At 38.9% G+C, this 16,456-nt stretch overlaps 2 protein-coding genes across 2 annotated transcripts; both read right to left on the reverse strand.

The window, feature by feature from the left end:
- Positions 1–3,059: 3,059 nt before the first annotated feature.
- Positions 3,060–4,194, reverse strand: LOC133844868 (uncharacterized). Its single transcript, XM_062279143.1, has 3 exons — positions 4,038–4,194; positions 3,604–3,980; positions 3,060–3,248 (listed from the first exon to the last, which is right to left on the reverse strand). Exons 1-3 carry the CDS (start codon positions 4,067–4,069, stop codon positions 3,157–3,159), a joined length of 501 nt encoding a protein of 166 aa, XP_062135127.1. The 5' UTR covers positions 4,070–4,194; the 3' UTR covers positions 3,060–3,156.
- A 2,355-nt stretch (positions 4,195–6,549) lies between these two features.
- LOC133842950 (uncharacterized) lies at positions 6,550–15,845 on the reverse strand. Its single transcript, XM_062276262.1, has 2 exons — positions 15,096–15,845; positions 6,550–7,455 (listed from the first exon to the last, which is right to left on the reverse strand). Exon 2 carries the CDS (start codon positions 7,404–7,406, stop codon positions 6,885–6,887), a length of 522 nt encoding a protein of 173 aa, XP_062132246.1. The 5' UTR covers positions 7,407–7,455; positions 15,096–15,845; the 3' UTR covers positions 6,550–6,884.
- Positions 15,846–16,456: the final 611 nt, after the last annotated feature.

Consider the following 16,456-nt stretch of genomic DNA (forward strand, 5'->3'; position numbering starts at 1 on the left):
GTTTTTTTTAGACAAAACTAAGCGCTTTTCCTTAGATGAATTCAGAAATAAAGAGTGGAAAATTGATTCTCATAATATAGTAAGTTCTGCTGGATTTTTTGTTCCCAGCTACTCGTAGTAAGTAGTACTTAGGCAGCCCTAAAGGGATCTGTCAATGAAAGCAAACAACTCTAATGCCTCCTCCTACTCCTCAACAGAGTCATTTCACACACATGCTACAAGAGAGAGAGATAGAGAGGCGTGCATCATGTGCCCACGTTGCAGCCACCAAGCCGAAACAATGGCGATGGCCTGAGGGAGGGAAGGCAAAGGCAAAGGCAGAGGCGGAGGCACTTTACACTTGACTACGTCAAGCCACAAGACTTTTGTTCCCATGAACTTCTTTTTATGTATGGCAATCAGTTCAGTTTATATGCATAATACGCGCTGTTGCTCTCTCTCTCTCGCTCTCTCTGTCTCTCTTCGTCCCTCTCTCTTTTGCACTGTTGTTGGCAATGTCAGTGACAGTTTCAGTTGCCTCTCTGTCTTTGTCTGTGTCACTTCACTTGCTGCGCTTTGTCTTTCACACACAACTTTTGGCTTTTCCCTTCTCATGGCTTCATGGCTTCAATCTTTCCCTCAGCGTGGGCGTGAGAAACCCACTGAGCTGAGCTTCAAGTGCTGCTCTGGAGGCCAAGTGTGTGTGTTAGTGTGATTGTGAGTGGTGACTACATCTAACGCGACCGGAAATCGTCAATGTTAGATGATGAACCCCCCAGTCCCTCCCCTCGCGCCTCTTGCTTTGGGTGGTCGCTCCATCAGCGAGATCGAAAAATGTTATAATTAATTCACTCGCTGCGTTTATAGATGTATCTACGAAGGCGCCCGCTGTGGACCGCCTGAAGCTAGAAACATTTTCGAAATGAAAATATATATCATTGCGTGCGCTGAGCGTTGATCGTTAATCGTTAATCGCTAATCGTTAATCGAGTCACCTGCGGGCCATGCACTCCACAAATTGTTGCCTAGCGAGTCTCTCTCTCTCTTTGAATTGTTTATGGCATCCGCCTTGGGTGTCTTCTGAGTCACCTGCGGAGCGTGGGTTAAGGCTTAAGCCAGGCTCAATTCATATGTTAATGCTTTGGAGTTTGTTCAACATTTGCCTAAAGTCCACATAAATAAACCGAAAGAACGAACAAGTGGCAGCTTCCACATTGTGTGTGGCAGAGAGTCGAAAAACATTTTCAGCTTTTCATATTTGTTGATTCACTTTATTTGTTTATGCCGTCGATTCGTGGGAATGAACTAATTAAAAGAAAAAATATATGTACAATATATGTGGTATATATGAGGCGTCTGCTTTAAGAGTTTCAGTTGCACAATCAGTTTCCCAGCAGAACATTGTTCTGTTCTGTGCTTCTATATTTTCGGCAACTCCTTCTTCCATTTCCCCTTTAGAACACGCTTAACAAGCAAACACACAACAACCACTTGAGTATTGTGGTTCACTTTTTCGTTTTGCTTTTTTTAGTTTAGTCATTTCCTATCAATTTCAAGAAAAGATCGGCCGGAAAAGCGAGCGAGGAGGGAAACTACTTGTAGTACTCCGTTTGTCTGTCTGTCGGTAAATTGGCAAAATCTGTTAGAGAGCTTAACAATGGATTGGAATGAAGGCGCACACACACACACTCACACACGGTTCAGTTTGGTTCAGTTCTGTTGACGATGACGATTCGACGGAACCGTCACTCGCTGCTTCCACTTCCGTTTTGTTATGTTTTCGTCGCCGCTTGTTGTTGTTGTTTTTTATTGTTTTCGCACCTCGTCCGTCGCTTTCCGTTCCTCGTAACTGCTGCTGCGATTCAACTCTCGCGGGTCGCGATCGGTCGTCGACGTCGACGTTGCCGTTGCCGGCATTGCCGGCGGATATTCTACTTTACATAAGCGGCATTTCCTTCAATTTTTCCGGTTTTTATTTTGTTGTTCGCTAAGCGCATTTGCAGCGCCACACAGATTACACATTGATTGACATATTGGCTCTTTGATTGATTGGTGAAAGCACATATTTCTCCAACATATTTTGTATATCCTCGCCGATAAACTCTGATTGATTGAGCTAAGTGCATTTCCTAATACACTGATTGACTGATGAACTGATTGATAACTTCACTGAACAATGAGTGGAGGCCAGCACATTAAAAAGCGATTGCCAAAATCGAGTGGTTGATGAACCATATCGCCTGATAAGACCCCACTTCCGATGCGATTAACCCAAAATTATTTTTTATTGCCAAATCTACTATATTTTTGATAATTACGAAATCTGCTTATCTTTTAAATGATTGTTGACAAATTTCGAAACAATTCATGATTGATTGTTAAAGGTTCAAACGAAAATAAAATACTTTTTTATGGTCTTTTGTCATTTGTTAGATATTTTAAATAAATATTTGATGCATATGGGTAATTCCATGACGGAATTTGTCCCGTGCGAGACTCTTTACATTGAAAATAACATAAACTGAAACAATTTTCAAAATAAGAAAAGTTTATTTTTATAGCTCTAGATAAGTACTTTAATTAGAGCTAAGAATGGTTTAGGAATTTTCTTTCTGTCTTGTTTTCTATTGTGGTAAATGCAGAAATTAACCAATTCGTACGCAAAACCAAAAATTGAACGGAATTATATATTTTATCGGAAAACAGATCAAGTTCCTAAAATCAATCTTAGCTCTAAATATAGTGCTTATCTAGAGCTTTAGGAATAACATTCACTTATTTTTAAATTTTTTTCAGTTTATGTTATTTTCACTTAAGATCAGATTTCCTGCATAGAGGTCGATTTGCAAAAATAATAGTACCAAAAAGCTAATATTATAAAAATAACAAGAAAATATATACCGAATGCTATAGTTGGTATATTTATGGGGTCGGAGACGATTCCTTCTGTCTATTACATACATTTCCTGCAGATATAAAGCTAGCTAGGAGTAGCGGGTATTAAAAGTAATTACATTTGATGATATTTACTAAGTGTTTAATTCATTTAAGTGTACGATTAAGTAACGAAGTGCGGGATATACGAGAACTGTTTTTTTTTTAATAACATCCCATATATATTTATAACTCAAATTTAGACCACAAGAAATAATCGTTTGATTAACAGCCCCTCATTTGTTAGAAAATTGGAAAATAGTTGGCATCGATAATAATGAGACCAATACTGAGGACAAGTGCCAGAATGCAGACAATGATGAGCACCTTATCAGCTGTAGATAAAACAAGAAAAAAACGTGTTAAAATCAAAAATTAAATCTCTATTCAAGATATGATATCAAAATTGAACGAAGAAAATTTCTTAAATTAAGATTTTCAATGTTATTTTAAATTTGGAATAAAATCTTATGTTAAAATGCGAATTTAGTATAAAAATCTTGATTCAATCAATCTTAAAGTAAGATTTAAACCATACAATAAGATGTTTGTAATCTTAAAAAATCAAATCTAAAGATTTCAAGATTTTTTAAAGATCGAAAAAAACTTAAATCAAGATTTTCAATCTAATTTTCAATCTAGATTTTTTCTCTCTGTGTATAGGATTAAGCAAGGGCCACACCCACTTACGGTAGGGTACATAAGGAGGCTCTGGCTGCTGTGGAGGCTCAGGTGCCACATTAGATTGCTGCACTAAGGTATCGTATTGAAATTGCCGAAAAGTTTCCTTTTCCTTGGGTGTCATTATGTCCTCTTCATCCAGCATATAATCGCTGCCATCATCGCTTGGCTGCTCCTGCAGAGCTTCATCCAATTGAAAGGTGCTTGCCTTAGGCAATTCTTTCCTGGCAGTCTTTTTAGGTGGCATAGATTTCTTCGGAGGCATAGATTTCTTTGGTGGCATAGAATGTTCGGCTTCCTCCTTTTTGTCAGGCAGATCAGATGTGCGTGCCAAGCCAAAGGAACTTGGCGCCTGCTTCACTGCAGAACTCTGGGCAGAGATTTCACTATAAAGCAAAGTTTAATTTGAAGAAAGGAAGGTAAAATATCCAACTTAAACTCACCTCTTCACATTTTCCTGGACAGTAGCTGACATTTTGAATTTCGTGTATTTAATGAAAAAGTTGTATAAAAATATTCAATTTGTAAAAAAACTGTTGTAGACTGTTAATAATTGGGAAATTTCATGGCCAGCTGATGGATTGATAATGAAATATTTGTGCTGCGTCAGCTGTGGCATGTGGCACGTTCTTTGAGTTGCTATCTTCATTTTTTTTTTTATGTGTGTCTGCAACATCTGTTTCATATTACAAGGTAGCTGCCAAAGGTAAGTCGTTGTTGTTGTTGCTGCTGCTGCTGCTGCTGTGAGTGGCCCATTTGTTTGACTTCCTTTTACCTTTGAGAGACGGCACAAACAACATCCCGGATGCGACAGAGTGCGAGAGAGAGAGAGAGAGAGAAAGAGAGGGAGAGAGCGGGAGAATTGAAAACAGACAAATTCATAAAACTGCACTAAATGCAAAGTTCCAAAGTTACAACAGCAGCGACAATGCGAGCCACATGGCATGTGGTATGAGGCATACAGGAAGACACAGCAGCAGCAGCATGTGTATGTGTATTTGTATCTGTATCTGCAGTTGTATCTGTATCTATATCTGCTGTTGTAGCTGTGGCTGCTCATTCATAGAAAAGCGAAACAGAAACAGAAACGAGCGGATGCACGGGCGGATGAAGCGCTTGAATCAGCAACCAACTACGAACCTCTCTTTCTCACTGCCACACTCCCTCTTCACATCTCTCTCTTTCTCTCTTTGTCTCATTGTCTAGCTGCGCTATCTTTTTTCATTGCTGGTTCTATTTGACTACCGTTGCGGCTGATTATCATTATGATGATTATTATTATTTTTATTTGTTATTGTCGTTGTCATAATTGCTCAACTATTATTTGCGAAACGATAAAAAATAGAGCTTGAGACCGCAATTATACTCGCACTCTGGAAACCTTTTTGTTTCAGTTCAGTCTGAAGAACAACGCCCACAGTTCGCTTAGCTACTCAATTGAATTCGCCGCTCTTTTATTTCCTATTTTTGAGTAGGGAAACTATACATTAATCACGAGCATACTCTACAAATAAACATCATGGGTGATCTACTGCGGTGCGTAGATAAATCTAAACAAAACGTTAACATCAACTTCTTCTTCGTGGCTACAATAACAACGAGTTTATTGCACTTCATTGAGTGCCGACTGAGTTGAGTCTCTGATTCGATTGTGTCTGTGTCTGAGAGCATTTCTCGTTTAACCTTAATGATGTGTTAATTGGGCAACGAATTTAACATGTCAATGGGTCTCCATCTCCGATTCTCTCTCTTTCTCTCTCTCTGGTAGATTTACTAGTTCCCTTTAGCATTGTGAAAGACATAAACAGAACATAAAACACCAACTAAAGACCAACACTTGTAGCAATCTAGAAAGTGGCCAATGATAATGCACTTTCAGTGATAGATGTATGGATTAAGTATTCTCTTCTCTCCAAGTTATCTAGCTGTTGGATTAGCTTTATCATTTCATGCTAACTGTCCATAGTTAATATTTGCAAAGCTTGCCTTTAGCTGAGAACTTCTTTCACATTAAATTTTGATAAAAATAAAAACAACTCGAATTCTCTTGAACTCTGCGATAACTGTGTACATTTATTTATTCACATAAATGCTGAAATAAGTCTAGGGCTCAGATTCAGATATGAAGAGATTTATAAAAAGATAATTCTTATATTGTTTTTGCACTATTAAGAGATTCTGCGAAAGCCTTTGAAAATTCTTCAGTTACTTTTAATTGTGTGTCTACACTTTTTGTGTTTAATTATATCAAGATATGTTTCATTTTTTGCCGAAACATATTTCCAATTTTCTATGAAATTAATAATCGAAGATCAGTAATGATTTTCACAGCAATTTTGCTTCAAATATAATTGATGAACTCAATTAATAAACTCTTCAATCTTTTTCTATTATTGGTAAGCAGCAAACTTTTTCTATTTTTGATTAATCAAACCTGCAAATATTTTATAAATCTTAAGAACTTATTTCATTCAAAGAAATTTTAGAATTCGTCAATAAAAATTATAAATTGCTTCTTTACATGGTTATATTTTTGAAAGTTTATTTTTTTAAGTATAAAGGAAAAAAATTGGCCTGTTCTCTTTTTTCATTCTCTTTACATTTTTGCACTGATATCCCATTTTCTAATGAAGTGTTTAATCGATTAAACAAAATAATAGTATAATCTTCTTTTCTTGTGTTTTATTTAATGTTTTTTTTTCACGAAAACCTTATTATTTGTATTATAGAAATGATTTCTGATACTAACAAAGGTATAAGTTTTTCTGAAAATAATATTATATGCTGAACAACGGATGCAAAGTTCGGGTCTTCATTGCTTTGGTTGACCAAATGGTATATATTGCACTCTGTAGTATATTTTAGGTGTAAATGATTTATACCAAATATATTTATAATATTTCAGTGTATTCCCCTTCCCACTTTATAGAAATGAAAACCACAAATTTCGTGTTTGATTTCATAAAATTTCATTTTATATTTTCATCGTATGGAACTTAAATGGCTAATAGGACAGCATTTGAAGTCCACCCGCCTTGAGCAGATCATCCCAGAGCTGGGCAGGTGGCTTCTTCAACCACTTAAGCGAATAAGCAAATGCGTTTTAGGTCTAAAGCTTAAGACTAGGAGCACTAGCGACTAGTTAGGGCTAAGACGAAACTAACTAAAGTGTATATATAGTATTTATGTATATAGTACTCTCTATATATTTATAAGATATTATGTATACTATGTATATGTACAACCTGGTTAGGTGATAGTCAGTTCGCTAGTCAGCTAGCAGCTAGCAGCTAGGAGAGCAGCGTCATGGCGCGAGCGAGTCGCACACGGAAATCACGATAGAGCATCTTGCCACCGACGGGCACACGACACAAGTACATGTCGAGACTCATCAGGCACAGGGCCTTGCCGTTCATGGGGAACTTCTGGGGCAGCTCGGGCGTCACCTCGAGACCCTCGGAGACGGCCATGTTGATGAGCCATTTCCAGACATCGGCACGCGTCCAATCGCGCGGATCGAGGGGCAGACCATCGGAGCCCATTGAATGATGGTGCAGGTTCGTTTGGCTGTTGCCGTTGGCGATGCTGCTGTTGTTGTTGTTGTCATCGCTGATCACTGCCGCCGCACCGCTGCGACACTTATCACTTAGCACTTGATAGGGATGATGACGTTGCTTCATCGCAACTGCTGCCACAGCCGCATTTGTGGCCCACAGCTGTTGCAGTTGCTGCTCCTGGCCGGCGTTGACTTGCGACAGATCCAATGGCGGCACGCGTCCGGCGTATTTCGGGTAACTGGCCTCCACTTGCATTCTGCTGGACTCTCGCACACACACAAACAGAAAGAGGAACAATCGGTCACTGCAATGAAAGATAGAAATGCCGCTGATTAATGGAAGTGACTCATTAGCAAAGGGGGATGTGTATATACTGTATAATGCATAATATATAGTGTATATGTGTGTATTTATATGGGCAGAACTCAAGTGGCGGAAATGCTTTCACAACCGGACAATTGTTTAATCGCGTCAACGGCAACAATAATACGCATACGCCGCATTGTACGTGCAATTTGATTTGTCTTTAATCAGACAAAGAGCATTATAACTTTGTCACCAGCTTTGGTCATTCACTTAGATAGTGAATCATTCTAAAAAAAAAAAATCGAGTGTAATGCAAACATACATAAATCGCATTTATTTTAAAGAGTTCATATTTCGCAACAGTTGGCAGCTCTGTTAAGTAGCCTCTTAACAGCAGCGATCAGTTAACAGCGCTGTTAGAGTATTGCGACTTCGCTGCGACTCAATTGGTGCTGCTCATTGATGTTATTATTATTGTTGTTGTTGTTGTGGCTGCTGCTTTTGAATGATATTTTGTTATTGTAGCGCAAAATTAAATCTGACCTTGCTTGGCATCGAAAAATATATATGGGGCGGACGTACGGTTGTGACGGGGCGGGGTCACACGCGAAAGGAAGCGCTGAATAATCATTACGCTGCTCTGTCATATCGATAACAACAGTAACAGCAAACGCAATCGCAATTGCAAAAGCAAAACCAAAAAAACAACAACAACAACAGACTGCGAATATAAGTGAGTGCCAGCCATGGCCACATTTGAATAATTGGCCCACATTTGGTTAGCTGACTGGCTAACTGCTGTTGTTGTTTTGGCGGTGGTACAGTGGTTTGATGGCTGAGTGGTTGGTTCGCTTGTTCGGTGGCATTAAAAAGGCAAGCGCCAAACCGGAATGGCATCGATTACGATAACAATCAGAATCGGTAAGCGGAAACAATTAGCAAAGCGGGCGGTAGCGGTGAAGGCGGCGGCGACGAATATAGCGAGCAAAACAAAGGCGAAAAAACGAAAAAAAAAATAACGAAAAAATAAACGCAAAGCGATAGCAAAACTTTTACACAGACAGCAAATGCGAATGGAATTAAAAATGAAATTCGCAAAAATGACAAGCAAAACATCCGCCGCACCGAAAGGTAGAAATACAGAAACAAAGCGCACAGTCGTGAGTTATAGCTGAAGTTAAATCTGAAACCAAACCGAACTGAACTGAAAAGGTGCGAATGCGAAGCGAACGGAAGCCGCGGGGGCATCAACAGTGATTTCATTTCACACAGTGGTCACATCATGCAAACATACATACATATGTATGTACATATACATAAAGTATGCATGTATAGTTTAAAGGGGGAAGAAGCCCGGTGGAACCCTTGAGTTTAGCCCATTTGTCATTTGGTTGCGTTAATAGTTTTCCGGAACGCGTTTCAAGTGCTTCCGTCAAAAGGAAGTGCGTAAAACCGAAAGCCAAGAATCTGCCAAGGAGCTTCCACTTTGCTGGCCCAGCACATTTAATTGTAGTCTGAGCACAACACATAGCACACAAGTTTCCCACGAATCGCGTTGCATTCGTTGGTCGTCGCATAAACAAATGAATTGAAGCAACAGCAAATATTAAATGAAGAAAAACTCTTCTGTTCGTTGTTTGTTGTCCATGCAGCAGCCACACACAAAGAAAGTGCCACTTGTTGTCTTTTCGACTTGTTTGTTTGTTTGTTTGCCTATGCTGGAGTCTGTGTGAAATTAACATATGAATTGGGAAAAGGGCCTAGAACAAGTTGTCTGAAAGCCAACAACATGTCAATGAATGCAACCAAAAAAAAAAGAAAGAAAACAAAGATAACCTACGCCCAAATAAAAGCCTGTGAGTCAGTGCAACAGCGGATGCCATAAATAAAAATCCCCAATGTTTGACTAAGTCGATTAATATGGCATGTCATTAGCGCAAAGGTTGCGCGCATTTGAATATAAAGGTGAGCGTCTTGTGTGGTGCTTGCTTTACATTTCGATAGACGATAACAGCGTGCCATCGTGTGTGGTGTGCGATATGCATATGCCGATAACTGCTGTTAAAGGCTGCTGTTAAGTACAAACAGAATACCGATAACTGTTGTTAAAGCTTGCTAATCGAACTGTTAAATGCAAACAGTATGAAAATTATTCACTCGCTTAAGTTGTTGATTGAGCGTGTGAAATGTTGCAAATTGCACTTGGGAAGTTTAACTGAGATCACATCAATTGACACTGTTGTCCAAAAGCGACAGCAATGTCAATCGGCAGCAAATGTGTCTGCTGTCAGTTGCATGCCACATGTGTCGCCTGCGCTTCCGTTGCATCCAGCAACAACAGCTGAAATCATTAACCCACACACACACACACACACTCGCACACACGACTTGCTGTGTGATTGATTCGTGTGCGTCGTGTATTTTGTCAACAGCCCAAAAGTGACGCGACCTGCCGACATTGGCATTCGTTCTTCTTCGATGTTCGATGTTCGTGTCGTGTTGTTTGTGGCTTTCATGGGGTTCGTGCTCAGCACGCGTCTTCTGCCCAGGGTCGCGCTCTTTTGGTCCCTATATATGCCTATGCCTGTCTCTGTAGTCCCGGGTAGGAAATGGTTTTCTGTTACCGAGTTCTAGTCGCAGTCAGTCGAGTTTTGTGTCGGCGTCAATGACAGGAAGTCTGTGCAATGTGCGCATATCCGCCTCCGCCCGCGCACAGGATGCACAAAAGGAAACACACACAGATACGCACACACACACACACACAGTCGCACATATGCGTGCGACAACAACTTGCAGATACAGATACAATTGCTGGCAGTTTTAATTACGTTGACGTCTGCACTTTGCACTGTCGCCCGTTGCTGTTGTTGTTGTTGTTGCTGCTACTTAGTGGCAGCAACTATATAAACATCGCACTCACACACTGCTGCTGTTTTGCTTCTTCAAGTGTGCACACACACACACAACACAGTACAGCAACAACAACAAACAAGCAACAGCAAAAACAACAAGAGAAAACGACGAAACGTAAAATCGTAATTTGAAGTTCGTAAAAAATGACGCGTTTCCTGTCATTTGGCGAGCACTTTAAGTGCGTAATTTGCTCCCCACACACTCTCACACACACACACACACACACACACGTTTCGTCATGAGTGTATTTGTCTGTTGACGCCTCCCATCTTTATATCTGCAGGTCGCTTCCGTTTTTTGAAGAACTCATCTACCGCGAACTTTGCGAAAGCATCTTAAACTTTGCTCAATTTCGCATTTCGCAGTCAGATTTGCTCTACCCCTAAACAAGTATAGAAACGGGGTATGCAAGACTGCAACACAGATTAAGAATTGTGGATTTAATAAAATAATCTTCTAAATTGCAATTTGATATTCGACATTTTTATTTATTTTAGTTCAGTTCTATTATTTGAATAATATCAATAAACATTCTAGCTTCCTTTAATATAATAACTATATAGAGTATCTCAAAGTTTATATGTCTACTACGCTTCAAAGTTCTTTGATGTTTAAATTGCTCAGCAAACACGGAAACTCTTTCTCTTTTGTTTTTTGTTCCAAACATATACAAAAAAAAAGTTTACTTGTAGCTATCAAATATCTACAGGGTATCTTTAGCTCAAAGCAACTCTTAAATTTGCTGACATGTTTATTTGTTTACATATCAAATGCTGGACAAAGACAACAACAACAAGAACAACAACAACAACGAAATGGAAACTATGTAAATTTTGCGAGCTGCCATTAATTTGATTACAGTTTGAAGCAGTTGAAGCAGCAGCTCTGGCGCACGGCATCTCACGGATACGACAAATGTATCTCATAGATACATAGATACACTTGCTTAGCTGCCTGCTAAATTATGCGCTTCCTCTTAAGTAAATTTCGTTGTCGTTCGTCGTTATCGTGTTGTGTGCTTGTTCTTGCTTCGAATTTGACTTGGAATTTCCAGCTGAAGACGTTTTGTGCTCGGCCATGTGGAAAAAAGGGACCGAAGGCCACGCCCCCTCGCTCTCGCCCCCGATGCCAGAAATTGACCAAAAATTGGTTAATTGAAAATTCATGTGTGTGTGTGTGTGTGTTGATTTCTTGGCTGCAATTCAAGGCAAAATAAACATGTTCACAGAGTGCATACAACAACAAGCAAGAACATCGGCAGACGACAGATGATAATCGGCTGAAAATTGTTAAAAATAAACATTTTGCCAGCCGCGCCGAGCAACAACAAACCGGATTCCCACACAAACACTCTCTCTCTGTGTGTGTATGTGTGTGTGTTGTGCTGATATTACAAATCATGTAACGCTGTCGCTGCCAGCAAACTTGCAACGGCGTCTGCCTGACGTCTGCAAAAGCCCTGACTGGGGTCTAGATCAGCTATAGGGCATCGAGGCAAGGGAGAGGGGAAGAGAGAGCATGAATTGACTGCTGTTGGAGGCTGTAGCTCATAGCATTCCCATTCATCATTTGCATGAGGGCGACGCAGTTGATGGACGGATGTGTGACGACTTTTCCTCGTTTTAAAAATAAAGCAAATGGCGCCAAATGCATTTCCCTCCCTCCCCTTCCCTCCCCACCCCTCCTCACCCAACTAGCGCGTAAATATTTAGTTGGAAATTAAATAAAAATGCAGATGCAAATGCTTTGATGATGATCATGATGATGATGATGAGATGGAGGTTGTTTGTCTGCTGTACGCATAGATTTTTTATGTTTTGGACTGAATCAGGCGCTGTCTTTTCACGCCCCACACGTGTCGCGGCCAATGATGCATGCCCCCTGACAAGAGCTGCGCCACGACACGCGCCATGCAGCATCCACAGAGGCGCAACCAAAGATGCGCCCCTTGCAGCTAGCTCTCTATCTTAGCGATAGACGTGACTCGACTGTCGTATAAATCACAAAACGCAACTAAAATTCTGTATAACTTTTGCTGGAAATTTCAGGAATTGCAATATAATTGCATTCTTTATTCGCTGAAAAGGCGTAAATTTACCACATGTTCTTTAGAAGTGTGAAATAGTATAGAAAGGTATGCGACTTTATGATAAGATTTAAACTTGAAAGTAGCTTGCAAGGTAGAGAAATTACCAAATGCTAAACTAATCTCACTTAACATTCCTTTTAAATTTCAAGTGTGTCAATTCATAGCAATTTATATTCCAAATTTAAAGTTTAAAATATTTAGATAACTATCAGAGATTTATATGTTTAAAAAGACAAACAGCGATTTCAATTCAGACAGCCTAAGAACTGTAAACTAAACTTCTTTAACATTCAATTTAAATATTCAAAATTTAAAGTTGCTTGCTACATATAATAATCTCGAAGATTATTGTGTTTAGGAAGGAGAAATTTATTCTCAGAGCAATTTATATTCCAAATTTTAAGTTATTAGCTCGAATACTATTGGAGATTATTCAATTTAAGAAAAAGGTCAGACAGGCAGCAGTTTTAATTCAGGAAAATGAACAAATGTATACTAAACTCTCCTTACATTAATTATACATTTTAGGTGTGTCTATTTCACAGCAATTTGTATTCCAGATTTCATGAAACTTGCTCGCATACTGTCGGATATTTTTCAATTAAAAAAGACGATCAGACGAACAGAAGATTTCATTTATTTTAACAGAATAACTCGCAGCTGAAATATTGCTCTGCAGTTCGAATTTCTTCTAAGAGTACAGTCACCTGTTCGTCATAAGCAAATGATGACTGTAGTGTTTACATTGAGTCGCCGCCAGCTATATGCAGCACAGTGTCAGCTCTAGTTCATGCCGAAATCAAAGTCGATTTGAGCAGGAAACTGACGCGACTCCGGCGAACTCTTATCAGAGCTGTCTACTAAAGTAAATAGCGTTCGACATTGGGCATGCCCCATAGCACACTCTGCCGCCGCACCCCCTCGCTGACGCTGCCGCTGCCGCACCCCTGTTTTGGCAGCTAACTCATATCAAGAGTCGTATCTTCGAATTGCAGTTAAAAATGTTGTGAAGCGATACTTCAGGCGCTTGTTATTTCCTTTAGTGGGTCACTAACTGGGCGCATGAATCAGCGAGAGAGAGAGAAAAAGAACACCGGACTGAGTTGAGACGGAATTAATTAAGAATTTGTGCCAGGTGCGTTTTTTTTTTTTGTTTTATACTATACTTTGGCAGCAGCTGCAAAGAGATTACAGTGAAGACCGAGAGCGAGAGCAAGACTTGGCCACATCCTTTTGAGCATGCGCGCGCATTCATAAAATGCGGGCAACAAAAGGGAAACAATCGCCCAAAATGCATTTAAAGTCGACTTCTCTCTCCCTCTCCCTCTTCCTCTCTCTCTCGCTCTCTTTCTCAGTCATTTCATCTGCCTTCTCTATCCGCTTGACTGGCTTAGGCTACTCTTATAGCTCTTTGTGCAGTTTGAAAATTGTTCGCCGCTGTTTCAGTTCTTTATTTTTATTTTTTTGCAGCTGCCGTCTTGGCATTTCGAGTGTCGCTTTGTTATTTGTGGTTACTTCTGTTCTTCTTTCCCCCCTTTTTTTTTGTACCGTTCTCCCCTCCTCCTCTACGGTGACAACAACTGTTGCCAGTTATATTCTCTCTTGACAATTGTGTTGTTAGTTTTTCATAGCCAAAACCGCTTAACTCGGTCATGGCGATTGCACATTGAGTCGAAAATGCCAAGAAGTGCATGACAAAGGTTTTTGTATCTTTGAGATACTCGCGCAATAGCAGCTTATGTCTAACTTTAGTCGATCTTTCCTGAGTAGAGACTTTGTAATGCGGCTAATTGCGTTAGAAAGGCAGTTGGCCTTAGAAAAGTTAACAGTTCAAATTGGAAAGTTATAGTTATGCCTTTTTAGTTGAAAGGTACATATTTAAGTTAAATATTGTGTAAGATACAATAGTTAAATAAATCTAATATTTTGTTTTTTTTTTATTTTTCTTTTCAACATTTTTTCATTTAATGAACAATCCATTAACTCAAGGTCCAAAATATGAAATCAATCAATCCAAAGCCTTTGCTTTTAACCCCAATCGATAATACCCTCTGTTATACAACCAACTAACCAAATCTATTTAGCTATTCCCATTCTAGCTCAAGGCCCATTTAAGATGTTTAACATCTTCTTCAACGAACGTATCGAATGCCTTTCAATTTTTACAACAATTTATCGTTGATTTTGCGTTTTGCATTGATCGTTAAAGGTTTCGTTTATGTTAATTTGAATGGTCTTTTGGTATATAGGAGGTAAACAGCTACAACAACATTTATATGTATAGATAAAATTACGGGGCACCTTTTAGAGGTCAATTAGCAAGTCACAGAAAAAAAAGAAACAGAAAAGAGAAAAAAACGAAACACGCTACAAGGCAACTGAGATACATGAGAAGAAGAAGAAATATAACAACAACTATTATTTGAGCGCATTCTTCAACATGTCAAACAACGTTTAAACAACCTTTATGAGGCGAGCAACAGCAACAGCAACAACAATAATTATTATTATAATACTTAACCATATTTAACCATATTGTTAGGTTGTTTGTTGTTGAATGAAACCTTCGCAGCCACTTGAGTTTTGCCGTGTTCGACTGTTCAGAAAGTCCCCTTGGGGCGTTATGTGAAACTTACCTAGTTTTTAGGTTTAATCCAAAAATCGCTGTAATACTTTTATGGCTTTGCTCAAATCGCCGACGACATCCGCTGATATATCTTTGTTTATAAATTTCTTTTCTTTTTGTGTTTATGGAACTTCCTGCGTTGCAATTCCGATTCCAAATTGTTGTTGTTGACGATGTATTTTGCTTTTCTCTTTTGTGTTTGTGTGTTTATTTTGTTGTGCTTTTCGCGAAAAATAGAAATTGCACTTTGTGGCGTTTCGCTTTCGCTTGGCTTGGTCTCGTTTCTCTTTCTATCACGCGCGTACACTCATTCGTTCTCTCTCTCTCGATGTATCTCTATCTCAACTTTGTATCTGTATCTTTTCACTACTGAACAGTGGGCGGCGAACAGGGGTACACTAAGATATTAACTTGTTTCTTTTTTTCGTTTCACAAATTTGCAACGGCAACTTAGACGACAACAACAACAATAAACGGTTGAACTACTTTTCTATGTTGCTAGATTTCGAAAGTTTTTGAATTGTTGCAGCTTGATTTTGTTGTTTTCAGCTTCAAGTTTCTTTAGTTTTTCACTTAACACACAAAATGTTGTTGTCGATTGGCTAAATTCCAGTTTGCAGCTGCAATTCGCTTTTGTTATTCTGCTTGTTTCTTGTTGTTGTAGTTGCGTACGAGTATCTCACACAAATTTGTATCTGTATCTCGCTGATGTGACCAACTCGACGTTCTGTGCACGCGCAGTTCACGTTCTCAACTGATTGCGATCGCTGTCGTGCATCGAGTTTTGTTGCCTCCGTTGCCTACAGCCAGAGAGAAAGACAGCTCGCTCGCTCTCTGTCGCTTACGCTCACGCTCTTTTGCTCTCCCCCAAAACAACCTTTGCTGCGTTCATTGAGCGCTCCCGCTCTCACTCAAGTGTGTCAGATGCGCTCTCTCTTACACTGCAAGAAATGCAAGAGTTTGTAGTGTTGCCTAACATTAAAATGTATATTAATTTATTTGAATAGTTAATTTATTAACTATTTGAACTATTTATTCATCTTGTTATTGCTTTATTTTTACTGTTTAACTTTAAAAATTTTAATTTTATATTATAATTATTTTTATTTGTAAAATATTAATAAAATATTAAGTTGTAAATATTGTTATTGCGATGTTTAGCTACTAACATCATTTTGCTATATAATTTTAAATAGTTAATTAGAGTCATGCATATTTTTTTAATTTAATCGTCAAGGAGTGAATAGAGGTAATATTTAACCCAATAGACAAAACCAGAATTTTTAAATATTTTTCATTTATCCACTCCATTATAATTATAAATGTAAATTGCATATTCTTTAAGTCTTTTTTATTTTGACAATTATTATA

The sequence above is a fragment of the Drosophila sulfurigaster genome, chromosome 3 (genome assembly GCF_023558435.1).
Source record: "Drosophila sulfurigaster albostrigata strain 15112-1811.04 chromosome 3, ASM2355843v2, whole genome shotgun sequence".
In the NCBI taxonomy this organism is placed as follows: Eukaryota; Metazoa; Arthropoda; class Insecta; order Diptera; family Drosophilidae; genus Drosophila; species Drosophila sulfurigaster.